At 51.6% G+C, this 26,035-nt stretch overlaps 8 protein-coding genes across 8 annotated transcripts; 5 read left to right on the top strand and 3 right to left on the bottom strand.

Moving 5' to 3' along the window:
- Positions 1 to 626: 626 nt before the first annotated feature.
- On the bottom strand, positions 627 to 5,726 carry A1O5_08944 (uncharacterized protein; the record flags this gene model as incomplete). The annotated part of the gene is made up of 2 exons (XM_007749524.1): positions 627 to 880; positions 932 to 5,726. 2 exons carry the CDS (start codon positions 5,724 to 5,726, stop codon positions 627 to 629), a joined length of 5,049 nt encoding a protein of 1,682 aa, XP_007747714.1.
- Positions 5,727 to 7,548: 1,822 nt separating this feature from the next.
- On the bottom strand, positions 7,549 to 8,130 carry A1O5_08945 (uncharacterized protein; the record flags this gene model as incomplete). The annotated part of the gene is made up of 3 exons (XM_007749525.1): positions 7,549 to 7,674; positions 7,759 to 7,982; positions 8,055 to 8,130. 3 exons carry the CDS (start codon positions 8,128 to 8,130, stop codon positions 7,549 to 7,551), a joined length of 426 nt encoding a protein of 141 aa, XP_007747715.1.
- Positions 8,131 to 9,506: 1,376 nt separating this feature from the next.
- On the top strand, positions 9,507 to 11,432 carry A1O5_08946 (AAT family amino acid transporter; the record flags this gene model as incomplete). The annotated part of the gene is made up of 4 exons (XM_007749526.1): positions 9,507 to 9,976; positions 10,031 to 10,337; positions 10,391 to 10,956; positions 11,012 to 11,432. The coding sequence occupies 4 exons, from the start codon at positions 9,507 to 9,509 to the stop codon at positions 11,430 to 11,432; spliced, it is 1,764 nt and encodes a 587-aa protein (XP_007747716.1).
- A 684-nt stretch (positions 11,433 to 12,116) lies between these two features.
- On the top strand, positions 12,117 to 12,813 carry A1O5_08947 (dynamin GTPase; the record flags this gene model as incomplete). The annotated part of the gene is made up of 2 exons (XM_007749527.1): positions 12,117 to 12,246; positions 12,572 to 12,813. 2 exons carry the CDS (start codon positions 12,117 to 12,119, stop codon positions 12,811 to 12,813), a joined length of 372 nt encoding a protein of 123 aa, XP_007747717.1.
- A 38-nt stretch (positions 12,814 to 12,851) lies between these two features.
- A1O5_08948 (uncharacterized protein) lies at positions 12,852 to 14,341 on the top strand (the record flags this gene model as incomplete). The annotated part of the gene is made up of 3 exons (XM_007749528.1): positions 12,852 to 13,277; positions 13,332 to 13,904; positions 13,952 to 14,341. The coding sequence occupies 3 exons, from the start codon at positions 12,852 to 12,854 to the stop codon at positions 14,339 to 14,341; spliced, it is 1,389 nt and encodes a 462-aa protein (XP_007747718.1).
- A 337-nt stretch (positions 14,342 to 14,678) lies between these two features.
- Positions 14,679 to 16,997, bottom strand: A1O5_08949 (uncharacterized protein; the record flags this gene model as incomplete). The annotated part of the gene is made up of 1 exon (XM_007749529.1): positions 14,679 to 16,997. The coding sequence occupies one exon, from the start codon at positions 16,995 to 16,997 to the stop codon at positions 14,679 to 14,681; it is 2,319 nt and encodes a 772-aa protein (XP_007747719.1).
- Positions 16,998 to 17,420: 423 nt separating this feature from the next.
- A1O5_08950 (uncharacterized protein) lies at positions 17,421 to 18,719 on the top strand (the record flags this gene model as incomplete). Its single annotated transcript, XM_007749530.1, has 1 exon — positions 17,421 to 18,719. The coding sequence occupies one exon, from the start codon at positions 17,421 to 17,423 to the stop codon at positions 18,717 to 18,719; it is 1,299 nt and encodes a 432-aa protein (XP_007747720.1).
- A 1,032-nt stretch (positions 18,720 to 19,751) lies between these two features.
- On the top strand, positions 19,752 to 24,830 carry A1O5_08951 (uncharacterized protein; the record flags this gene model as incomplete). Its single annotated transcript, XM_007749531.1, has 8 exons — positions 19,752 to 20,880; positions 20,929 to 21,533; positions 21,590 to 22,040; positions 22,087 to 23,654; positions 23,705 to 24,249; positions 24,328 to 24,376; positions 24,431 to 24,484; positions 24,537 to 24,830. 8 exons carry the CDS (start codon positions 19,752 to 19,754, stop codon positions 24,828 to 24,830), a joined length of 4,695 nt encoding a protein of 1,564 aa, XP_007747721.1.
- Between the last annotated feature and the right edge of the window lie 1,205 nt (positions 24,831 to 26,035).

A 26,035-nucleotide genomic window follows, 5' to 3' on the forward strand; every position in this document is an offset into this window, starting at 1 on the left:
TTCAACAACATACCTGGTAGGTTCTTGGGTGGAAGGTCTGCTAATAGTTCCAGGAGATTGATGCGTTGCATAAGGGGTGCTTGATCAAACTTCCATGCGCGAAGATGAATCTAGGCGATTCCCCCATCTCAAAGCCCTTTAACTCTTTAGCAATGGCTTGGCATTGCAGAGAAACTGACAGCTTGAACGTCGCCTGCCACCATTCAGCAGAGATGCACACAGCATCCGCCCAGTCGTGGTCAGTGGTCTCCCGATTGCTTGAGATAGGAATTCGGCAGCCTCGAGAGTCCCCAGATTATATTTGTGTGATTCCCGGCCTAGTGCTGAATCGCTTCAGACTTGATCCTTCCATATTTCTACTTTGTCCATGGTCTCCCCAACACCACGCTAGAGCCAAACTATCCTTGTCTGTGACCGGCATTCCAATATGTCGAGCGACTTCCCAAGTGCAAAACGTCCAGACAACTCAATAAACAGAGACACGCCCGCTTAGGTTAACAGAGCCCGTCGCTAAAATACTGGGAATAGATATGCGGTAATAAACCTGAATTAGCTGACTCGCAGCTCATCCAGACTGAATCCGATCCGGCCATTATGCTTCACTCGATATCCAATATGTTCATTGATTAGTTTTCCAATGTCTTGCTTGCGCTGCGTATTCGATCATCACCTAGAGCGGCCAACCAGAGACATCGCTCGATTATTCCCTGCATCGGTTCGAAGTTGTACCTTGAACTGGCATCAATGAGCCGTAATAGCCCCTTCACAATAATAGCCGTACTCCTGTAGCGTTCGAAGTTGACCAGAGACTCGGTCCCGCGAGCACCTGCAACGTGAGAGGGCTTCTGTGCATTATATGTCAAGTCGCGAATATACAATCCTGTTGTAGAAGTTAGCATGCGGGCCTCCAGGTGTAACCGAGAGCACCAACCTAGAAAAGGAATGCAGCCATCGCTGAGATCAGCCGATTCCATTTCCATTCTAAGATCGTGAAAATTACGTAAAGGTTGCGCGAGTGTTTCCATATGCTTCAATAAGGATTTGTCCGGGCTTGACACCAAATCCCATGTCTTTGCGAGTCGTGTGCAGTCAGTGGATGTCAGGGCAAGTGTGAGTTGCAGCATTGTCGCATAATTGTGCAGCCGACGAGCATGTGCTGCGACATGAATATATTTGGTGATGACTCGAGCTCTTTCATGAATATCCTGCGTCAAAACAATCTCGGACAAGGTCCATTTGACAACGAGATTGAAGCGTGTGCTGACTAAGTCGATTCCTCGAACGTTCCCATTAGAGACACACTCAACCCAATCCAGCACTTCGGCCGTCTTGTTATCCCAGCGCATTTCGACCAGATCCGACCACTCCACTTCGGACAAGGCGGACTTTTCTACCAGAGTCATTTGCTGGGCAAGGACTTGCGAATCGCAAGCGAGGATAAAAGGCATGTGCGCCGGACCTGCCGGCAGACGCGCTAACGGTTGAGTAGATGATAGGTCATGCTGCTTGGGGGCCTGCTGATCGTTGTGCGACGAACTGTTGACTTGTGGGTTGTTGGTCTGTGGAATGGGATCAGATGCTAGCTCTGGTGGAGTGGGTATACGAAGATTCACCACGGACGCATAGGTCAATGGGTGTGCTGGTATCTCCAGTCCAGATATAGCTGTTCCAGGGGCAGCGAGCATGGGCGAAATAGAACGGCCTGCAACTTCTGAATAATTGATGATGTCCACGGAAATCTCCGAAGATAGATCCGAAAGATTCTCATCCTCGTCCAGCAGGAATGATCGAGCACTGTCATTGGCGGTCTCCGGTCGTGGAATGCTGGCTCTATGTTTATTTCCGCTTGGTGGAGGTCCTTTGGGTAGGTGAAATAGCTGAGGGGGGTCTTGCGGAAAATAACCTGGAGCGATCATTGGTAAGTCTGCTGTTGGCTTCATAGGCAGAGGCTCGGCAGTACTCTCGTAGCCTGTCTCACGTTTCAACAATGGCAGAGAGCCATAAGACTCATCAGAATCGGCTACGCTTTCGGTTGGGAGTCCGTAGATGGAGGACCTACGGGAGGCCGCTGGCTTCACTTCTTCCACCAGGGGCTCCGGCGTAAGCGGTTCGTCAGCGGATTTTTCTGAGGCAACTTCGTCCACTGTTGTGCGAACGTCGGCAGATAGAGCAGGAGCTGGTGCAGGATACTTGATTGCCTGTACGGAGTTGTCAGGCTCTGGTTGAGACATCCGGCTCAGCTCTGGAAGTGATCGCCGTCTGGCAGTAGCGTCAAGCGGGTGCTGTTCCATGGGTGGTGATCTCTTCTCGTAACGACCCTCAAGCTTCATTAAAGTTGCCTCAAGTCCGCCATCTTCGTCGTCGGGAATCGCAGAGAAACCGGCAACAGCTGCCTCGAAAGAAGGCCGGAGGTGCTGGGAAGAATGGGTATTGATCAGAGAGATCGGTTTATTTGGCGGTGGATCATCTGGCGAAGGAACGCGCTGGACAGTGTCTGTTTTCATGATGAGTAATGACCCATGAGGTGATTCAGACAGTGCGCTGGCCGTATCCAGTGAAGTATGGTGAAATGAATGGTCCAACTCTTGGACGTTTTCAACCCGACGCAAGTCTCCTCCCGGTCTCCGCCTTAGAGTCTGCGTTGGTAATCTCACCTCCGAATCAAAATCATACCCCTCGCCATCTTCGCCCTCCGTGCTTTCCGCAGCTGGTGCCTTTTCAGACTGAATAACAAGTTCGGCAGTCGCGTCAGCATCGACGGGCTTAATGTCCTCTCGAACAGTTCTGGAGCTGGCCGTCGTAGGAGAATGTGCTCTCTCAACCACGGCTGATATGTCGAACTGGGCCTCAGACCTGTCATCTGGTCTGGTCGCGTCTGTTATGGCCCGTTCCAAAATGCCACTGCTCTCCTGTGATGGTGGCAGATCTATATCATGTGGAAGGACGTTTGAGCTCCTCTGCGTCGCAACCGCGTCAAAACTTGCTTTATGATCATCCAGTAGTGTCGCATTATGAACGCTAAGCAGTGGCACAGGAGCAGCTTCTCCGTAGTCGAAATCATTCTCAGGTACTGGAAGCGCGCCAGACATTGATGGAAAATCTGGGCGGGTATCATCGACTATCAAAATTGAGCCGCTTTGACGAGTCGCATGACTTGGCATACGGTGTGGCTCGTGCTCATCTCCCGCAGACATGGCTGGCTGAAGAGGGCGGTTGATAGCAAAGAAGGGCGCGTAACTGATTCGATGTTTCGAAGGAAATTTTGTCTCATAATTCTGACACGCCGCGGCCGAGAGAAGATCAATGCGCATTTCGCCCTTTCTGGGTATACCAGAGCCCGGCTTGTTACGTAGCTCATCATGAGATTTGGACACATTGAGGGGTAAATGTGCCTTTTGCCCTCGAATCGGTACGTCTTGAGGAGATTGTGAAACAGTGAGAAGGGTCATATCAATCTGACCGTGCTTACTTCCAAGGACTTTTCGCAAAGACCCAAAGATATTTCTCGCAACCGGCGGAGTGGCTGATTGTATACCATGCTCTCTTCTAGGTCCTCCTCGTAAGGCTCCCATTTCGTGTCTGTCAAGTGACTGAGTGGAGTGGGACGACACAATCTGGACGAAAGGAGTGCTTGGACTGTAAAGAAGTCCTCGGATGATACTTCCGTCTTCGACAACCTGAGCAGGATCCTCGGGTTGTGTTTTGCGGGGTGTTGGCTCTCTGTTGCTATCGATAGAGCTTGCCCCCTTCCTATGGCCGAGCGCCTTTGAAGGTGGTGCGGGCTGGGTGACCACTTGCAGGTTTGCAGGTGCATTCTTTCGCCTCAACTGAACAGAGACTGGATGAGGAGCCTTTGAATGCCCCTCTCCTCCCCCACCACTAGGGCGCAGAATGTGCTTGGGAACGAAACAAGAAGTCGCTTGAACACTGCCATCACTCAGGAGACCAGAATTGTCTGACATTTGACGATCATGACTTGGCCTAACAGCTGTATCTGCTTCGAACCAACTCTGTTGCGGCCCTCGTGGAACCGGAGCCTGAGGAGGGTCAAGTTGAGCCAGAGAAGGCTGAACACCGATCAGTGGCCTGGGTGTGCAGTCTGTGTCAGTTATTTCTCCGGGTTGAATGTCGTCCTCCTGCTCCCCATCAAGGTCAAAGTTCCCCGGGCCCCAGCATAATGAGCATCGCCCATTCCAGCACCGCTTTAAGTCGCGTATGAGTTTGAGGTCGCTAAACCCATTCTCTGGGTTGGCCTTGACATCGTTGTAAAGTCTGTTGACCTCCTTACAGAAACGTAGCCGAAGGCGGTGATCAACAAAGAAGTCGTCCATAAAATAATTCAAAATCCAATGACGAAGGGCGGCAAAGGTGCGCACGCGGATAATCCTCCCGTCATCTTCCAAGCGACCAATAGCCCATCTCAATCTTGCGAGGAGAAGATCAAGAACTTGGTAGGTTGACATGTAGGATCGGAAAGTCAGGAAAAAGTCGGAGACCAGTTCATAGTCCATGAAAGAGTCCGACGAGATCTGAGCAATGATCCGAGCAGGAGTGGCTGCGGTGATTTCCCTCGCGTTCTGGCAATACCGGACAACGGAGGGGTCATCATACATATCAGTCAAATCGTCAAATACCTTGGGTTGGACGGGGCTGGGCGAGCTGGAAGTCGTTGCGGACGTAGCTTTGGAGAGCGGTGGCATGGGGGGAGTGGTGGGAGCTGGCTGCTCTACGACGCTTGTGTCTTTGGCTTCGAGTTTTGTGAAGGCTTTGAGGCTGGCAGGTGGGGGTGCGGCAAAGTAGCCCTCTGCTTGCATGATTGCTTGAGTAGGCGTGACATCTGAAGGAGTGACAGAGGCCCTTGTGAAGGAGGATCCCCGCAGCATTGGAGTCCCATTGGAGCTGAGGCGGAAAGTACCAATACGATAGTGTGGAATAGGGACTTCTAGTGTAGGGAGGAATTCTAGAGTCGGTTCTTCGGTGGATTCCTGCGATGTCTTCGGTCTCGCGGTCTCGGGGCGATTGATAACGATCCTCAGAGTCCGCGACTGTGGACCCAGCAAGGACTGGCGATGCTCTTCAATTGTAGAGAAGGACTGGGATCGGCCGTGGCTGGGGAACAACACCCTGGGCCTCGGTGAAGGTCTCACGGAACGTTTCGAGGAGGCCGTTCGATGGGAGTGGGAAGAGGACACGGACCGGGCGGTTGGCGCTTTTTCGTTCGATGGTGGCCGTTGGTCGCCATTACTAAGGATTGCTGGAGCCGTCGACGGCAAATACACTGGTGAGATGATGGAGTGTGGAGATCCATTTGCCTTTTGATGTGTTGACGGAGTCAAGTAGAGAATGCCACCGGTTCCCACATTACCCACGGTGAAGTTGCGACCGTGGACATTGTCAGGGACTGTCTCCAGCGACTGCTTTGCCTTTTTGGAGGACTTTGTAGAGCGCTGTCTCAAGACCTCTGTGCTATCCTTGACGCGCCTCAACGACGTCGGTGCCTTCTTGTCCGAAACACTAGGAGCAGAGTTGTTTCTCATGTGGGTGCGGGAGATGTCAGTGTCGGGTGTTTTTGTTCTTTTCCTCGGGCTAGAGCCATATTGCGATGCCGAAGGGACGGTCGTGGTCCTTGTGGTGCCGGTGATGTGACTAGCAACCGCTGGGTCGAGTGAGATCAAGGAAACACGACTGCTGAGGGAGGATTCAGAGGCGACCATAGCGGTGGCCATTGCATCAGCGATGGTGTCCACGTTGGATATCGAGAATCATGGTCATGCGCAAACTGCCCGAAGGAAAGGTTTGGAACTGGCAGCAACAGCGAACGAATTCATGGCATCAGCGGCGGCAACCAAAGGGCAATTGGCTGAGTGCTGTGTGACGGGTATAATACGGCGCAGTTGATCTGATCGGCAAATCAATCGACTCGAGTTTGGCAATCAGGACTCATTTGCGACGCGACAAAGAGCTGCTCCGTATAAGGATGGAAGCGGATATGGTTCGGAAACTCGTCCAAAGGTACAGGGCATAGGACGACAGAGCCGGGACGGCGATGATCGCAGGAAAGAATGACGTGTTGCAAATGTCAGTAGAGAGAGTGAGAGAGAAGTTTGAGGGAGCGGACAGTTTGGTAGCGGTACTACTGAGTCGAGTAGTGTTTGGTGGAGGAGGGCGCAAGTGTGAACACTGAAAGAGAAGTGTGAAAAAGAGCAAAGACGGGAAAAGCACAGGAAGGCGGCGGCTTTGGTTGGTCACCTGCGGGCGCCTTCCAAGGCCGCAGGGAGTTAAAGGTACTGAAGGTTCAGCTGCCACGCGCGGGGAGCGGCGCTGCGCAGGTGGTAGTCACCAGAGGGTCTGTGCAGCGTCCGTGGGAGTGGCCAGCTAGAGATCCCTCGGCCTTGTGGGCTAATGGCGGCCAATCTCAGGCACCCCCGACGAGCCTTGATAGGCGCGGATGGCTCGAGGCCCATCCCCTCCGTCGGGACCTGCAGCTAAAATGTGTAGAGGGAACTTTGTGAAGGACTAGACGGCGCTCGCTTACCGAGTCTCAGAAGAAATTACCATGGTGCCAGGTGAGGAAGATGACGACCATGTGGAGTGCCGTTAACCTCGAAGTAAACACGATGAGCAGAATGAGGCAACAGGTAGGTTGATCAAAAGATTCAAACAGCACAGGTACCTCACTTATCTAGACAGATACCCTAGGGACTAGGTACTTAGGAGGCATCTACGGAGTGCACAACTTACCAGTATGTTGTACAAGTACTGTACTTGTAGGTTGTTGCGTTTGAACTTGCCAGTTCCTCGAGGTTAGTACCGAGTACCTAGGTACCAACCACTTCGCTTCTCCCCCCGGCCACCTGCACCTCACCACACAGCACACAGCACACACCACACGCCTCCTCCACCCCCCCCCTCCAATCAAGACTCCTACTCGTAGCTACTCTTCTGCGTCTCACTTGTCACCCATTCCATCTGGGCCAATGGTATCCCCAGCAGACAAGTACTCGGTATTCACTCTCAAGCTGAAAGATGCTCTATTGACACGGGGAGGAGCATTTTGCCTTCTTTACATCCACCACTGACCTCCTTTGAAACGTCGTGACTTTCCTGTCTGGCCTTTCCATCCGAACGACCTCCAGAATAGTCCCTCCCCAGTCCACCTATGAATGCTCCATATAGTCCACCCTACGGCCCATAAGCTTCTATACTGCGGAAAAGTGACAGTCGTCTTCGCCTTGGTCTAGGCTGATGCTCGTTTCAGCGCGCCTACTTTCGAGACAGACGACAGAGGGCGGGTGACTTGCTAAGCACAATCAATGTGGCAGTATACCTGGGATGCTCAAACTGCAGCCAGGAGCCCACCCTCACTCAGTGGCTGCCGAGTGAATGTAGTCCATGATATCTATCCACCTCCATCTGTAATGAATGGTTTGCGAAGCTGTTGAAGCTATCGCAGAGGCCGCCAGCACCACTGGTGGCAAATTGATTGTGGTGAGCAAAGCTTGCGTAAGGCTCTCCTCCATGAGCTTCATTTCCCCTTTCCCTTCAATCTCACTGCTTCTTCATAGTGTAAATGCCCAAATAATTCCCCTCGGTATCCTCGAAATGCTGCATAAGTGCCTGACTCCCTTCTGGAACAACATCAGTCACCTTCTTTCCACCTGCTTTTACAATTTTCTGTTTCACGCCAGAAATGTGTCAGCTCGGTCGAACTTGAACCAGCCTCGAACCTGAGACCGCACGACACGGATGAGAGCTCACTTCCTCGTAGGACTGGATCTCGTCCACGTACAAATACAGGACGACTCCACCTTTGCCGTGCGAGTCTGTCCACTCGGATTGGTTCACCCGTGTAATGCCCCCATTTGGGCAGGGTCCTCCAGGGACTTCGAACATGGCAATCTCAGCAGGGTCAAGCGCACGGCCTTCCGATGTTGTTGGACGGTTGAAGCGCCAGCTGAAGACAGTGCTGTAAAACTTTTGGGCTGGTGGTGCCGGAGATGCATCAGCGCTATGACAACCACGGTTACAACTTGCAAGGCACATGAGCATCCTACCTCGCTGTACATCAGTAGCAAGGACATTGATCCAGCATGGCGTGCCGTCTTTAGGAGGAGTCCATTTTTCTGACATGTTGTCGGATGCTCTGAACCGCCGCGCACCACGGAAATTCCAAAGGGAAGTTCAAGAGTCTTGATCTCTGAGCCAAGTTGTCAGGAAATGAGATATGAGAGACGATAGTTTCCAGGGAAAGAGGCCGAGAACATATCTCCTTTGTATTGACAAGAATGCAGCATTTCGTATACAATACGATGCGCTCGCCTTTTGGTCCCAACCTACCTTATACCGATTGGTCAAGACCCTGTTGCTGCCTGGCGCCACATCAAAGCACGCCCAATGATCAATAGCATCAAAAGCCAACGCGACCGCGTCGGGAAGAAGGGATGTGAAGCTGTCGATAGCAACGGCTTGAAGCGGTCGGGGTTCAGAGGAAAACGTGTGCAAGAGGAGTGAAATCCGAGGGTCGATCCTGCTCGACGCCCGGAGAAAAACTGGGAGAACATTTCCAAACTGCGGGATATGATTCAGTCCGTTGGATACTGAGGGTGGAAGCTCTTTCTGTATCTATTGGCATGGTTTGGAGATAGGATAACGTGTTCAGGGTTGTGCAATCAGTTCTGCGTGAGGAGGCACAGAATCGCAGTACCTTGTCCGCTCAGTTGCATGCGAGGCTGAAGAGAATTTTCACTGGCTTGGAACAAAGTTTTTCCTTGTCCCGATCTTGTTCCGGGGAAATTTCGCCCCGTGAAGAATTTTCCTTTTCTTTTTCTTTTTCTTTTTCTTGGTACTCCGTACCCAGGATTGCCCAGTACTGGTGTCTCGCAAACTCCGCTGAGCTCGCCGCGGGAACTTTCAACAACAATTCCAAAAGAGGGCTTTTGTGGTTGTTCCGTTGAAGCTCCGGCCGCTCTTGTCGGGTCCTGCTCAGCTCTTATCGCAAACATCACCCTGGTTTTGGAGCGATGTGGTTGCAACCTCACGCCCTTCGGCAAACCATCCGCAGCTCCACTTCGCCGTGTCTATCCTACTGTTATGGGCAACTAGAACTCAAGGATCAAGCCTTTCAGATGCCGATTGTGTGCTAGTGGCGTGCCATTGAAGTCATCAGCGATTTTGCTGACTTAAAGCGGGACAGCGGCATGGCCAGGTGGTAATGTAGCCTTGCAGAACATCCCTGTTTGCCCCAATGCTTTCGATATGCGACATTTATCAATCCACAAAATTTTCACATACTCCGCTTCGGCTGTGTTCTGTCGTTGTTTCTATTCGTTATCCGACATCAGAGGTCATCGAATGTGGCCGACGATTAACGCATAACGCCGGCTCTTTCGTGTATTTTAATATCAACGTCGCCCTGAGATGTTGCTGTCGCGTGCTCCTCTTGGACCGTCAGCTTCTACTTGTGAAAAGATTTCGCCCCTACCATCATTACCCCGAAACGATCCACAATGGAGAAGGACATTGAAGCAATATCGGCCAGCCCCAGTGGCAGCTCCGACTTCTCTCAAGGAAAGGTTGAATTCCCTCTAGCACCCACCTCGTTCGGTCGCTTCATCGACGGTTTCAAATGGAATCCCCATGCTCGGGTCACAGCCCAGGCTATTGACGCCAATGGCAGGGTGCTCCCAGATCAGCCTCCTGCCGAGCCGGCTTTGGCTATGAAGTTGAAGCAACGACATCTGCAGATGATTGCGATTGGTGGTTCGATTGGAACTGGCCTCTTTGTGGGTTCTGGGTCCGCCCTTGCGAACGGAGGTCCTGCATCATTGATTATTGCGTATGGCCTGATAGGCGTCACGTTGTACTGCACCACCCATGCTCTTGGCGAGCTCGCGGTGCAGTACCCTGTCGCTGGAGCATTCTCTGTTTACGCTAGCAGATTCGTGGATGAGGCTTGGGGATTCGCAATGGGCTGGAAGTGAGTGTTGTACTTCTTGTCCTCGAAATTTTTCGAGATTGACCATCTTTCCAGCTACGCCCTCCAATGGCTGGTTACTCTTCCGCTTGAGATTGTCGCCGCGTCGCTTACACTCGAATTCTGGCCGGGTAGCCGGGATGTCAATGGGGCCGCTTGGGTAACTATTTTCCTAGTGGCCATCATCATCATCAATTTCTTCGGCGTCAGAGGCTACGGCGAGGCTGAGTTCGTCTTTTCGATCATAAAAGTCATCGCTGTCATTGGCTTCATCATCCTCGGGATTATTATCAACACTGGTGGTGTCCCAGGGGACCATCGAGGCTATATCGGCGCTCACTACTGGCATGACCCAGGTGCTTTTGTAAGCCAAGCACCTTTTTCCGTAACTTGCTTTCCTCACTAATCTTCTCCTAGAATCACGGATTCAAGGGCTTGTGCTCCGTTTTTGTCACAGCCGCCTTCTCCTTTAGTGGAACCGAGTTGGTAGGGCTGGCTGCCGCCGAGACCGAGAACCCTCGTATCGCGCTACCTACTGCTGTGAAGCAGGTCTTCTGGAGAATTGCCCTGTTTTACATGGTATCACTCACCATTGTGGGCGTCCTCGTCCCCTACAATGACCCCCAGCTCTTGAACGGCAGCTCCTCATCGGACGCCAACGCCTCCCCATTCGTCATTGCCGTTCGCAACGCCGGTATTGATGCGGTTCCTTCTATCATGAACGTCGTCATCCTCATTGCGGTTCTTTCCGTCGGAAACTCCTCTGTGTATGGATCCAGCCGTACTCTGGCTGCTCTAGCGGATATAGGACAAGCCCCTAAGATATTGGGCTATGTCGACCGCGAAGGCCGTCCGTTGGTTGCTATTATTATTTCTTCCCTCATCGGATTTCTGTGTTACATTGTCGCGGCTGGTCCAGACACCACAACTCAAGCTTTCAATTGGATGATTGCCATTAGTGGCCTTGCTTCGATTTTCACCTGGTAAGTGATGGTGGTCTCCCGACTCGCCTGTATTCCGACTAATCTGGACGTTCAGGGGCACAATTTGTCTATGCCACATCCGCTTTCGCAGCGCCTGGCGCCTTGCCGGCCGAACCTTGGACGAACTCGCCTTCAAGTCACAAGCCACAGTGTACGGCTCATGGTTGGGCTTAATCATGAACATTCTGATTCTCGTGGCGCAATTTTGGACCGGCTTTGCACCAGTTGATTATGCCGAGATGTCTGCTTCGGAGCTCGTGGAGAGCTTCTTTGAAGTCTACCTTGCCGCCCCCATCGTCATTGCCATGTATGTTGGCTATAAGCTCGTGAAGAAGACCAAACTCCGAAGGACCAGCGAGATTGATATTACGAGTGGGCGAAGAGAAGTCCCTAATCTAATGGAGATTCTAGAGGAGGAGCGCAGAGTTCAAGCCACTTGGCCATGGTGGAAGAAGAGCTGGAAGATGGTATGCTAGGTACGCCGAGTCTGAGATGATGATGTGCATATGTACTTGCAATAATGTCTTCATATATAGCAGAAGGACATCTTCCTTGATAGCAGTTTCTCCCCGTTGTTCAGGCGTTTAGTTTCCCATGTTTGCGAAATGCTGGAAATGGTGCCAAGGCCGTTGACTGAGCTTTGTATCGAGTACAAGTCAAAAGCTATCCATTTATCTAAACCCGCAACTGATGAATGCTCTTTTAATTACACCGCAGATGCGTGTTATTCATTCGAAAATAGACGGCCTTTGCCCTGCAAACACCCATCAAGGTTGTTCTTGCTCTGCGGGAGGCAGATTCGAGACTGCGCCTGTACAAGGAACAGACAAAAACATGGCTGTTGTCTCCTCAAAGCAGTGGCTCTCATCCATGTCGCCGGCACGCGCAAAGCAGACAGCTGTCAAATCAAACACCAACAATGTAAAGAGGGGCAAATAAAGGCCGTTTACAAAGGCCACGGCGCACCTTTGCTTCCCGCTGGGACGCTGGTCAGCTCTGCCTCACCTTCGCTATCAGGACGAGCAAACAACACCCTACCGCTCCTCATATTTCGGGAAAAGGCTCGTGCTCTTAAAGCCCATCCTACCTTCACTCTGATCTGCTCCAGATCTGAACAAGACCCTTATGCTACCACCATCAGCCCCGACGATTCCCCCAAGATGGCGCAAATCAACCTTCAGACCACGGAGCATGAAGAGATTCTCAACCTCATCGACACGCTTCGATTCCAAGGCATTAGTCGCTATGTTGACCTGCCTCAGGTCATTGTCTGCGGTGATCAAAGCTCCGGTAAATCCAGTGTTCTTGAAGCGATTTCGGGCCTCCGCTTTCCTACCAAAGACAAATCTCTGTACCCGCCTCGCAACTGAACTCATCCTGCGACGTTGCCCTGCTCCCAAGTTGTTGCCACCATCATTCCCAGTGCGGATCGCGCAGAGCAAGATTCTGAATGCCTCTCAAACTTCATTCCCCTGTTGACTTCGATCGCCGACTTTTCTAACATTGTCAAATCTGCCGAAAAAGCCATGGGACCAGACAACAACAAACACTGTTTTCGCAAAGGATATCTTGAGAGTCGAGCTTTGTGGCCCAACCCAGCCAAATTTGACCCTAGTTAAGCTTCTGGGCATATTCTGGGCAGGTAATCTTTCCCAGTCGGACAATGATGCTGAGCTGGTGCAATCCCTGGTCAAGTCGTACATGAAGAGTAAGAGGAGCATAATCTTGGCAGTCGTTTTGGCGAAGAACGGCCTTGCAAATCAAGTCATCACCAAGCTCGCTAGCGAGATTGACCCTAGGGGCGAGCGGACATTGGGTATTATCACCAAGCCAGATCTCTTTATTTGCCGGCTCTGACATTGAGGCCGCTCCTGTGGAGTTGGCAGAGAATGAGGATGTCCACGGAAAAGGAATTTTTGCAATCCCGCGTTCAGGCTTCAGCGCTGCTCAACAGTCAACTTGGGATTGACGACCTGCGCCCCCGGCTTAGCCGTGTCCTGCTCGGCCAAACTCTCACAGAACTTGCCTCTCTAGTGCGAGATGTTGAGAGAGAATTGACCATCTGCAAGGCCAGGTTGAAGTCGCTCGGTGCTCCGCGGGGCTCACTCCTTGAACAACGCGCCTACCTTTTGCATGCAAGCCAGCAGTTTGTCGATCTCATCAAGCATTCCGTTCGAGGCACATACGAGGATGCGTTCTTTGCAAGCGCAGATACTGACAAGGGCTACCACAAACGTCTCCGTCCTGTTTTTCAACAGATGCTGGCTGTGTCTGCTACGAGAATACTTGTTGAAGCGCATGCTCAGGAGATTGTCGTCAAAGTAACAGATGGGCAGTCAGAGACTAAGTCTGGTCCCCAACTCATTTTCCGCTAGGCATACCTTGATTGCGTTGAGGCTCGTATGCGCCATAACCGAGTATGTGAACTTCCTGGTCTGTTTAATCTATCAATCGTGGACGAATTGTTGTTTGATCAATCCAAACCGTGGCAGCACCTACTTCACGAAGTGGTAGGAAAACTCGTTGCTGCAGCAAGAGCTACGCTCGGGCTGGTCATGGAGCATATCTCTGATTCAGTCACTGGGGATGGGATAATGAGATACCTTATTCGACCGAACATGGAAGCCATGATCACCGGACTGCACAAAAAGGTCGAAGAGGTTCTCAGAACGCACACGAAGGGCCATACAATCACATACAATCGGTGCTTCACCGACAGTCTTCAGAAGAAGTGCCGCGAAGTTGAGCGAAAAGCAATAGCGGAGAAAATACAGGCATTTTATACAGGAAGAGTGGATCACACTTTGGAGAACGTGTTTCGGCGAACAGTAAACAACAAGAGTACGGACACGGGGGCGCTTCTGGATGCCCTCGTAAAGGATACAGAGTTGGGTCTGGCTAGGTTTGCGTGCATTGACGCGATCAATACCGTGAAAGCCTACTACAAGGTTAGTTGAATGATTGATGGCAGAGGCTCCGCCATTAACATTTATAGGTTGCACCGAAGAATATCGTCGACTCCTTCAGTATGTACGCGGTGGAACAATGTCTTCTTAATGAGTTACCTGAACTCTTCAAGCCAGCCATCGTTTTCACACTGGATGATGCCATGGTAGTCAGGATCGCTGGCGAATCTGCAGAGTTAGTTGCTGAACGGCAAGAGCTGAACAAGAAGTTGAAAGTGCTTGAAGATACCATGATCACATTGCGGCGCTTGAGAACCGTCGGGGAAGCTAGTGAGTGTTCATTTTTCTGTTTTCCTGTTCACATCGATGATCAAGTGTTTGACGGCAGTCCGAGCGAGGAAGAAGAGAAGAGCAATGAAGGAGAGAGGCGCAACGAAGGAGAGAGGCGCAACGAAGGAGAAGAGAGCAGCGGCCAGTAAGCTAGCTGATGAGAGAGATGGGTACCTATCGGGTGACGTGAGACACTAGGACGAAAGTCGAAGAAATTCTTGTTGGAAAGCCATTGGAAAGGAAGCAGAGCCCGGGACGAACTGCCCGGAATAGGAGCTTGAGACACGGGAGTCCTCCTTTCGGTTTCGATACAAAAGGTATGTAGGTTCAACTAAATGCGCACACTGGGATTCATTCACGCAACTTTTTCTGCAAGGGTTTGTCAAGGTAAAATTGAGACAGTGGCCTCCAAGTCATAGTAATTGTACCGTCTTGGTCATGACGACGGCATCCATTACCTCAGATCAAGCAAGTCCCCAGTGGTACTCAAACAATTTCCAACTCATCCTCGCTCTCGCTCTCACCTCCACCGCCAGGGCCTTGCCCACCCGCGGCCCCAAGAGAATCCCTGCCTGCCTCTCTGATACCCTTCTCGGTGACGAAGCGTGTTTTCTTTACTGGTGACAGACGCACATCTGCGGCGGTGCGCTTTCTACTCTCATTTGTGGAGCTGCCTATGCTGTTGAGAATACTTCCGGAGATAGGGCCAGAGCGCCGGCTTTGCGTCTCGCCTGCGCCTGCGGCTGCAGCTAGGGTCCTTGCATCCTGGTTGTCTTTTCCCTCGTTGCCGTCCATTGTCCTCGCCTTCGTCTTCTGCCGCATGTACTCGGCCCCGGCACTCTCAAAACCGAAGCCGCCGTGCTCTCTCGAGCCGAGTCTCTGCGCGATCTCACGCTCTTTTGCCAGTGCGGCGAGGCGTTTCCTTAGACGGGTGTCGCGGTCGCTGGGGCGGGAGAGCTGACCGTCTTGACCAGGCAGAAATGGATCGTCGCTGTCCAGAAGATGTGGGCCTGCGCCTGCACGTCGAGCATGTCCGCCACTTTTTGGGCCTGTGCTGGCGATATAATAATGGCTCTCGGTCGCCCTATCATATCGTCGTCCATCCCTCGACAATAAGCCCCTGTTTTCGCCGTCCTCATCCCAAGTCTTTGAACAATTTTTCCACTCCCCAAAGCCATTCGTGCCGGTGTTCACACCCATTCGTTTGGCTTTGGTCCTATTAATCTCCGCGTTCAGATGCCATTCGCAAATGTTCGTTTTCGCGACGTTGACCCAACTTCCACATTCCTTCCCGTCCCTTTTCAGAGTTTTGCAATATCCCAAGTCTCGAGCTGTGCCAATTTCTAGAACTGTGTCGGAATCATCGGAAAGGGAAAGAGAGAATGCGCCGGTATCGGCTTTCCCTGGTTTCGGGGGCAGAATGCCTGGGTTGAGGATTGCGACGACGGTGCCAGGTGTGAGGCGGTGGTAGCGAGGGAGGGCTGTGCTGAAGAGGTACAGGTCGATGGTCCACGTCAGGTCTGTGAGGGTCAGAGCCATAAAGCGCCGGTGATTGCGGGAACCATCTTCCCATTGGCGTTGCCAATCGTTGCTTCCGACTGTGCCATTATCAGGGTTGGTTGTCTTATGATCCATAGGCGAAGATTTGGAAGCGATGACGGCAAAAACGGCATAGTCGCATACAGACTCGGGCAGTTCATATGCAGGGGGTTTGACGACTTTAAGGAGGTCTGCGATGCGCAAGATGGTAAACTGCTCGACAGGAAGGGTGCGTTTGAGGAAGGAATGTGGCAGGATTCGTGAAGAGAGGTGTAGTTCAGAGAAACCCTCGAATAAGACAGCGCTTCCCAGTTGGGTCTCTCGATTTGTATTATGCCTGGGTGGTGATGTTTTGAGATTGGGCATAGTTCGACTCTTCTTGAGTTGCCGACTGCCCATATTAGCCCCCAATGTGGCGTGGAGGACTTCATCGCGACTATACTCGAAATATTGTCGGGGAGGTGACTTTGATGGTTGATGACTGCGAGATTCCTCTGCCGCTGATCTATACTGCTCTATTTCTGTCTGGTCGAGGGTGAACCCTTTGCTGCGGTTTTGAATTGTTGTGGCCCGACGTCGTTCAAGGCTTGTCTCACGTTGGCGGGCCTCTGTCATTCGCTCGCTGAATGTCTTCCTGGACTCGCTCCTCACGGTAGACCTAGACGAAGCAGCTGACCGCGCCGAGCTGAATGCCGAACATCGAGAGGGTGGTCTGTCACTGCTAGGAAGTGAATTGTTCGTTTTGGTCGATCGATGACTACCGGTTGTAGTGTTGGCTCTGCGTAGCGATACATCCGCGCCTCGAACACCTTTGTCAATTCCTAGTAGAACCCTAGTTGGCGATTTTGACACTAGTGCCTGTCTTCGTTTACTTGGGGAGGCTTTCACCTCAACCTGGGAAGCAGATGGTGCGTGGGCAGACGCTGGCCGGGACGAATCTCCAGCTGGAGTTGCAGCTCTGGCCTTATTCTGCTGCAACTTCTTCAATTTCAACTTCGCTTCTATTGCAGCCAATTGGAGTTGTAGTGTCTCTTCGTCTTCTTCGTCTTCTTCTTCTTCCTCCTCCTCCTCGGTGCTTCCGCCTTTGGTTGTAAAGTCGTTGTTTGTGCGGGCTGCTCGCAGCCCGTCGACCAGACTAGGAGTCGTTGCCGATCGCTTCGTTGGGGATGTGCCATTCTGGTAGGCTTCGTACTTCTTGCGTCCGCTCGGAGAGCTCATGAGCGCGGCATGAGGCGAGACAGGAGGCCAGGCGAAGTCCGAGGACATTTGGCTGGCAAATGGTGATTTGTCACCAGTTGACCTCGAGGGTTGGGAGGGTTGGGAGTTTGTCTACATTGACGGAGCGAGTGAGCTTTACCACTTTCATCGATGGGAAGTGTTTTCCATCCATAAAGACTCTGTCAAAAGGCCATTGAACGCAGAGTAACACAGAGCCAACACTGAGGATATCAAGCCTGCGGAGCGAACTTGGTGCTCCTGATTGGCCGCCAAAGACGCGTCTTGACGCGCCTGATAGGCGCGTTCTAAACTATCTCACATTGCTCAACGGAGTATTACCCAGACTTCGGAGGGGGGTCCTCGACCACGTCCTTTGAACTACCTTGTCTTGAGTACAAAGTGCTGACTGTGTACCGGATACCCTATCTCGACAGAAAATTTGTGAATGACAAATGCTGTTATATTGTCGATATGCCGGTAGCAACTCGTTCCAGCTCAGCTAGTCCAGTCAAGAAACCTTTTGAAGACACTGCAGCAGCCACCACCAATCTACAACGAGAACCCTTGAAACATTTCATCCTCCCGAGAGATATATCCGACCAAGCACGCTTTCTTCTCTTGCGACATCCCCGCGATGGGAGCGCACAAAGATTTCTGTTCTGTCCCGATAAGGGTCTGTTCCACTTCAGCAGGATCAGCGCGCCCACGATGGATCCTCGAAGCCTTCTTTTCATTGCATGCCATCCCGAACCCCTCCAAACTCACTTGGGAGGATTACAAGATGAGAGTCAAGGAGGATTGTCATTGAGCAAGGGCTACATAAGCATGAGTGCAGACTTCTATATGGCAGCGCCATTCGACCTGGTCTTTATCCTTGTCCCTCTTGTTTTGCCGGGAAGGGCAGCCGGCGGGAAGGCTTTGTTTCAGCCGATCGATGATCTCCTGGAGCAGCAAACACAGGATGATAAAGAGCTACGATACCTCTTAGAACATGGACGAACCATGGTTGAGAACGCCATGTTAATGCTTTGCGATACTATTGAGGCAGGGGGCCAGCAGATGTATAGGCCTAGCGAAGAGAAGACATTACGCGTCATCATTCAGAAAGTGGACAACGCCATAAACCGAGGTTTGCCAGCGAGCTTGCAGGAAAAGTTTGTGACAAGAGTATTGGAAGCACCCATACTCAGTGTCAAGCGGGAGGAGATGCTCGGATCGACTCAGACAGGCCCACTACCAGTGGATGAAGACGATTTCGCACTTGACAATCTGGACTCGCAATCTTCGGCCGCAAGCACGGCTCAATCTGCCATCTTCTCCGAAGTTTCCACGACGAATTCGATTAGCTCTGTCGACCCCGAGCCAGTGTCCAAGGAGCTGTTCGAGCTACAGAAAAAGCGGGTTGTCTTGGATTTCATCCTCGCCTCCTACCTGCCAGGTCCAATCGCAGAGCGTCTGAGAGCTCGGTTTGCTGCTCAAGATTCTGTGATCAATTTCGCGCCCTTAGAAGACCATCTCAGATCCTTGACTACTCTCAAAGCTGAAGCACTGGCATCAAGATCGATGATGGATTTCAGCAGGAAGCGGGGACTGGAAGATGACGAAGCTGCTGAGTCGAGAGCGGAGAAGAAGCGGAAACAGGAGGAGGAAGAAAGGAAGAAGAAGTTGGGAGAGTCAAGAGGAGTTCGCGAACTGAAAAAGGTCAACGTATCGGGAATGAAGAAGATGAGTGACTTCTTTGCGAAGAAACCTACCACGACCGTGCCTTGAATGGTGAGAGATCCAATGCAAGGCAAGCAAACTTTTCGGACCGTCAGCGGTCCCAGATTCCTGGGAGGAAAATCTTGAATTAGTCTGGGCAAGCAACAAATCTTGGTGACGGATGCGCCGCCGGGTTTTGGAGGCGTGGATCATCCGATTCCGAAGGATGCGTGGTTAGGTGCAACGGTGAGCGCCCATTGATCTAGGTTACTTCCATGACGACCTGTATAGAGCAGTTCTCACACTCCACTTTTGGAAAGACAGGCACCGTCAAGGACACGAGCGCCTACCCGCACATCGAATGAAAGGACTACCCATCCATCGGAAGGGAGACATGACTCTGGCAACCCCCTCGGCCGAGTTGTTCCGGTGATGATGGAGATGAAGAAATCGATGACGACCAGACTGATGGGATATACGAGTACGGATACGGAGGACAGTGCTGGAACAGCTACCCAGCTTTCCAGAGATATATCTCTGTATACAAGTAGAGGCGCAGTCGGGCCCGCATCACTCAAGCTCTCCGACTCTCCCGGATCCGGAGGATTTGAGCTCCGATACGAACAAAACAACCTCAATGACCTCGTCATGAGACAAAAGCATCAGAGGCTAGTCGAACTACATTTCTTGATTCCTCCAACCATTGGGCACAATAGCAATGTGCCCATTGGCTTTCGGCGGCAAACAACGTAATCCAGCTGCATGCTCTGTGCCTTCAATGGCCAGTGTAGCGTCTTGCATGGCTCCTGCTTCCTCCGCCCTACCAACTACGCACCTCGATATTGCCCTCCTGGGGATTCCCATTTCTCCATGGAGCTCCGTCTCGAGTACTTTACAAGTAACAAGTATGTTTCTCATGCCTTATCACCGAGCCGGGTTAACCTGACTCTAAGTACATTGTTCCAGGCTTTTGCGCGCACTTATCACACCATGGCCTTCCTCTTCCTACAAACTATCATCACACCATAGCGGTCACCTCAATTACGGTCTCTGCCTTGTGTATCCATACTTCAACAATCTCTCCATGACCCTTCGTTCACCATGGTTGAGCGGCCGACTCCAGACGTGCCAAGTCGCTTTGCTACCCATTCACTAGTCTCATCCATGAACGAGGCTGTTCCTCCAAGTCACGAGGAACATGACAGAAGTCGACAGACTGTACCTGATGAGGCCGCGAGGGACACTCCCTCGTCTGGCGAGACTACCATAGCCCACGATGCTCCAGTGGAAGCATCATACCAAGATACAAGCGAGCACGCCTATCCTCACAGCATGTCGTCCGCCTCTTCAGTAACAGACACATCGGACGGCTCCACAGGAGGAAGAACAGACTCCAAGTTTGAACCTCTCAGGGCCGCCTCTACATCTGAAGACAGGCGCCTTCAGCAGCACAGGAGCGTCCAGTCAGAGGAGGACTTGTTCAATGTCTTGTCGCGTAGAAGAACAAGCGCCTCGGGCAAAACCGAGGCACAGCTTCAAGAGGAAAACGACGAAATAGAGAAACTCATGTCCCGGATGTTCGGTAAAGCTCGACAGGCGCACAGCGAGGAAGAGAAGACCCGCCACAGCGGCGTTGTGTTTCGCGACTTGACGGTGAAAGGTGTCGGATTGGGCGCCATCCTTCAGCCCACCGTGGGCGATATTTTCCTCGGCCTGCCCCGAATGATCAAAACCCTCTTCACCAAAGGCGCAAAGGCGGCTGTCGGCAAGCCGCCCGTGCGAGAACTTCTTAGCCATCTGGATGGCTGTGTCAGACCTGGAGAGATGCTGCTGGTTCTCGGAAGACCAGGTTCGGGCTGTTCCACCTTTCTCAAAGCGTTCTGCAACCAGAGAGAGGGGTTCGAGGCTGTTCAAGGACGAGTTACCTACGGTGGCATTGATGCAAAGACCATGAAAAGGGATTTTCGTGGAGAAGTTATTTACAATCCGGAAGATGACCTTCATTATCCGACGTTGACAGTCAAACACACTCTGATGTTTGCCCTAAAAACTCGGACTCCGGGCAAAGAGTCGAGATTGGAAGGAGAATCTCGGGCAGATTACAAGAAAGAATTTCTGCGAGTGGTCACGAAACTGTTCTGGATCGAACACACCTTGGGCACGAAAGTAGGCGATCAGTTTGTTCGAGGAGTCTCTGGTGGTGAAAAGAAACGAGTCAGCATAGCAGAAGGTACGCTCCCATTTTCGTGGTGTGAATCTGGTCACTGATGTAGTACAGCTATGATCACTAGGGCTTCTGTTCAAGGCTGGGATAACTCCAGTCGAGGTCTGGATGCAAGTACCGCACTCGAGTATGTCCAGTGCATTCGTACCCTCACCAACATGGCCCATACTTCCACAGCGGTGTCCTTGTATCAAGCTGGAGAATCGTTGTACCAACTTGTCGACAAGGTCCTGCTGATTCACGAAGGTAAATGTCTGTACTTTGGGTCAGCTGATGATGCCAAACAATACTTCACCGACCTTGGTTTTGAATGTAAGCCACGTTGGACGACTTCTGATTTCTTAACCTCGGTTACCGATCCGCATGCGAGGTCTGTTAGGAAAGGGTGGGAAGATCGAATTCCACGAAATGCAGACGAATTCGCTGCTCTCTATCGGAAATCCGAGGCCTATCAACGAAACCTTGAAGACATTAGAGACTTTGAAGCTCAGTTGGAGGAGCAACGGGAATCTGGTGAGCCGAACATCGCAAAGAACAACAAGAAGAACTACGCCATTCCTTTTCACAAACAGGTTCTCGCATGCACTCAGCGGCAGTTCTTGGTTATGCTGGGCGACCGAGCTTCCTTGATCGGGAAGTGGGGAGGCATTGTATTCCAGGTACGTGTGCAGGGCGACCGTCCATCGCAGGCCGCACTTTGCTGACGAAATCCCAGGGACTAATCGTGGGAAGCTTGTTCTTCCAGATGCCAGAAACAACTGCTGGAGCCTTCCCCAGGGGCGGTGTCATCTTCTTCGTTCTTCTTTTCAATGCCCTACTGGCTTTGGCAGAAATGACTGCCGCCTTCGCCTCCAAACCGATCCTCCTGAAGCACAAATCATTCTCCTTCTACCGTCCCGCAGCATATGCCCTCGCACAAACGGTCGTCGACATCCCCTTGATAGCCATCCAGGTCCTACTGTTTAACATCATTATATACTGGATGGCCGGGCTTGCCGCTTCTGCTTCTCAGTTCTTCATCTCCTGTTTCATCATCTGGACCGTCACAATGGTAACGTACACTTATTTCCGCATGCTCTCCGCCCTCTGCAAGACTCTGGACGATGCTACTCGTTTCACCGGCGTCTCAATTCAAATATTGGTTGTGTATACTGGCTATCTCATTCGTAGGTAATCGTGTCCGTGTTCTTTCAAGAGCTGACGACCCGATAGCACCGCACCAGATGAAGGTTTGGTTCAGCTGGCTTCGGCGAATCAATTGGATACAGTATGGATTTGAATGTCTCATGGCCAATGAATTTACTGGTCTAATTATGGAATGCGTGCCTCCCTTTCTTGTCCCTCAGGGCCCAAATGTACGACCTCAGTACCAGTCGTGCACATTAGCTGGTAGCCGACCGGGTGAAACAACAGTGAATGGAGCTCGATACATTCACCAGGCTTTCGGGTACAGTCGTTCCCACCTCTGGCGAAATTTCGGCTTCCTATGGGCTTTCTTCGCATTCTTCCTCGCATTGGCCGCTTTCGGCATGGAAACAATGAAGCCTAATGCAGGTGGTGGCGCTATTACCGTCTTCAAGCGTGGCCAGGTCCCCAAGAAAATGGAGCAAACCATTGAAACAGGCGGCCGAGACAAGAACTCCGATCGGGACGAGGAGTCCAGAGGCTCGATTCCAGCAAATCTGATGGAGAAAGTGATGTCTCCTAGTAGTGAAAGCAACGAGTCCACGAGCACAAGGCAGGACGACTCCCTTCTGAAACATGTGGCCAAGAACGAGACAATCTACACCTTCCGGGACATTAATTATGTCATTCCCTATGAAAAGGGTCAGCGGAAGCTTCTCCAGAACGTCCAGGGATATGTCCGCCCCGGAAAACTCACCGCGCTAATGGGCGCAAGTGGTGCAGGAAAGACGACGCTCCTCAATGCTCTTGCTCAGCGCATCAACTTCGGCACGGTCACGGGTGAGTTTCTTGTCGACGGCCGACCTTTGCCCAAGTCTTTTCAGCGCGCTACGGGATTTGCGGAGCAGATGGATATCCACGAGCCGACCTCAACAGTGAGAGAAGCGCTTCAATTCTCGGCTTTACTTCGTCAACCGAAAGAGGTGCCAGTCAAAGAGAAGTACGCATATTGCGAGACAATCATCGATCTGCTCGAAATGCGGGATATTGCAGGCGCAACGATCGGGACGGTCGGTGAGGGCCTCAATCAAGAACAGAGGAAAAGATTGACTATCGGTGTTGAGTTAGCCAGTAAACCCGAGCTGCTCATGTTCTTGGACGAGCCAACCTCGGGCCTTGATTCTGGTGCAGCATTCAATATTGTGAGATTTTTGAGGAAGCTAGCGGATGCTGGTCAAGCTATTCTCTGCACAATCCATCAACCGTCAGCGGTCCTCTTCGAACATTTCGATGAGCTCATCTTGCTCAAGACTGGCGGTCGGGTTGTGTATCACGGCCCTCTTGGTCATGACTCGCAAGAGCTCCTTCATTACTTCGAGGAGAATGGAGCGCGGAAATGTCCTCCAGATGCAAATCCCGCAGAGTACATGCTCGAAGTGATTGGCGCTGGCGACCCCAATTACAAGGGCAGAGACTGGGGCGATGTCTGGGAACAAAGCACGAACCATCAAGCTCGATCTGATGAGATATCCGAGATGATCGAACGCAGGCAAAACGTGGAACAGAGTAAGAATGTCAAGGACGATCGAGAATACGCCATGCCTCTTGGAACGCAGACTATGGCGGTAGTTAAGAGGTCGTTTGTCGCATACTGGGTGGGTACCAAAGCTGTTCTCCTTGTACATTTCGACTGACCTCCTCATAGCGGACTCCAAACTATATTCTCGGCAAATTCATCCTTCATATCATGACTGGCTTGTTCAGCACCTTCACTTTTTACCACCTCGGCTTTGCCTCTATCGATATGCAATCACGTCTCTTTGCTGTCTTCCTGGTGCTCACAATTTCTCCACCGCTCATTCAACAACTGCAACCCGTCTTCATTCATTCTCGAAATACATTCCGGTCCCGAGAGAACAATGCTAAGATTTACAGCTGGTTTGCTTGGACGACAGGTGCTGTTCTCGCCGAAATCCCTTACTCCTTGGTCGCTGGAGTCATCTTCTACTGTTGTTGGTGGTTTGGAATCGCCGGCTACCGCACTTCGACCTCATCTTTCACCTCAGGCTTCCTATTGCTTTGTATACTGCTCTTCGAGTTGTACTATATCAGCTTCGGGCAGGCTATCGCCTCGTTTGCGCCTAATGAACTGCTTGCGAGTCTGCTGGTGCCGGTCTTTTTCCTGTTCGTCGTGAGCTTTTGTGGTGTTGTCGTGCCGCCGCACCAATTGCCGACATTTTGGCGAAGTTGGTAAGTATCTTTCGCCCTAGCCCTTGGGCGCTGCCTTATCCTGGAAATTATATTGAAGCTCTTGCTGATGATTTCCAGGATGTATTGGCTGACGCCATTCCACTACCTTCTTGAGGCCATGCTAGGGGTAAGTTGCGACGTCTCGCCTATATTCCGAAAGTCATACTGACAGCCATTGCAGTCAATCATTCACAACCAACCTGTCCGCTGCAACCGGGGAGAGTTTGCTCGATTCGTGAGTCAATTTTTCCAATTTGAGTGGTCAATAGGTTAATATTTCCTTCCAGAGCGCACCCCCAGGCTATACCTGTCGATCATATACACAACAATATATAGCTCAAGCCGGCGGCTACGTTCAAGTCGGAGCCGATGGTCTTTGCGAGTTCTGCCAGTACGCGAACGGTGACCAATTCGGACATGGGTTCTCGGTATACTACTCTCATCTCTGGCGGAACTTTGGGATTTTCATCGGGTTTATCGTGTTCAATTACGCCGTCGTTTATGCGGCAACGTTCCTAAGGTTCAAGGCGAAAAATCCATTTAGGACACTGCTGATGAGAAGGAAACAAATGAACGGTTAAACATATGATTGTCTCGCATGCCCTAGGTTTGGTCGCTCTTTGAGAGCTAGAATGCGATGTTCAAGGTCTAAGAAAGCTTGATATAAGGGCGGCTGTGTGATTACCCTTATATTCAATTCGATTATCATTCGTATCGACAAGATTCCGCGCCTGCGGCCTGCCAGTCGACTTTCAAATGGATTTTTTGTCCCTTCAGCCACACTGGGACTTTCTCAGTGTCGGTGTAAAGTGGCTCCTGCAATATTCTAAAAAGGATCAAAAGGCAATTAGCGTTGTAGAGCACGAGGCGATCAATGAACCACTCGAAAGAATCAGGAAAACTCCTCTGCGTATTTGTGGAGCTTGAAATGTCATCCAAAATGCATGCATTATGGCTGTGTCAAGTGGTAGACGACCTTTTGCCGGAGCAGATGAAGGCACAACTGCCACTTTGACGGCGATTACTATAGACTGACTAGGCATATTTAGGCTCGGCAGTGCGCAGCAAAGATTTCAGAGATGATGAACTATCAACGCCTAACAAATATAGGGGGGTATCAACGGTGGACCTCTTGCTCTTCCTCCAACCTTTGTAGACTGATACTTCGTCAACCTCCCGCGCAGGTACTCTTTCCTGGATTGCATCCGTCCCGGGGAGGAACTGTCGGCACGACTGCGAGAGTGGTAGGGACGACTTGCTGCCCGCTTGCAAAATGAGGAGAAGGCGTGGTGGCGGAGGACTTGGTTGGGTGAGCGTTGGACGTGGCTTGTTTCGGGGTGTTCTTTGGGGCCGGGGAGGATGTGCCTGTTAATTTTGGTATTTTTGGGGGGATACTGGTCGTTCGTTTCGGACTTGGGGTTGGAGTTATCTTCGTTGACGACGGTGTTTGAGACGCTGTTGCTTCTTTTGACGCCACTGTTTTCTCGAATCCCAGGGTCTCCTGGGTAGCGGAGGAGGCGGAAGGAGGAACAGTGGAAGATGAAGCAGCAGGGGCCGGTGCTGCGTTCACACTCTCGAAGTCACCACACCGCGTATCACCGTCGGCAAGAGGTTGAATGATCCCCGTGAGAAATGCGTCGCAAATGGCGAACGTCGATTCTGACGCACAGACGAGTTGGCCCGGGTAGGCACATTGGGCCTTAGGCAGGTACGTTAGTTCCGGGGAGGGGTAGGCAGCGATGAGCTTTGTGTAAAAGAGTAAGACGAGGACAGACGGGTGTATCAT

Source organism: Cladophialophora psammophila (genome assembly GCF_000585535.1).
Source record: "Cladophialophora psammophila CBS 110553 chromosome Unknown aczJe-supercont1.15, whole genome shotgun sequence".
Taxonomy (NCBI): domain Eukaryota; kingdom Fungi; phylum Ascomycota; class Eurotiomycetes; order Chaetothyriales; family Herpotrichiellaceae; genus Cladophialophora; species Cladophialophora psammophila.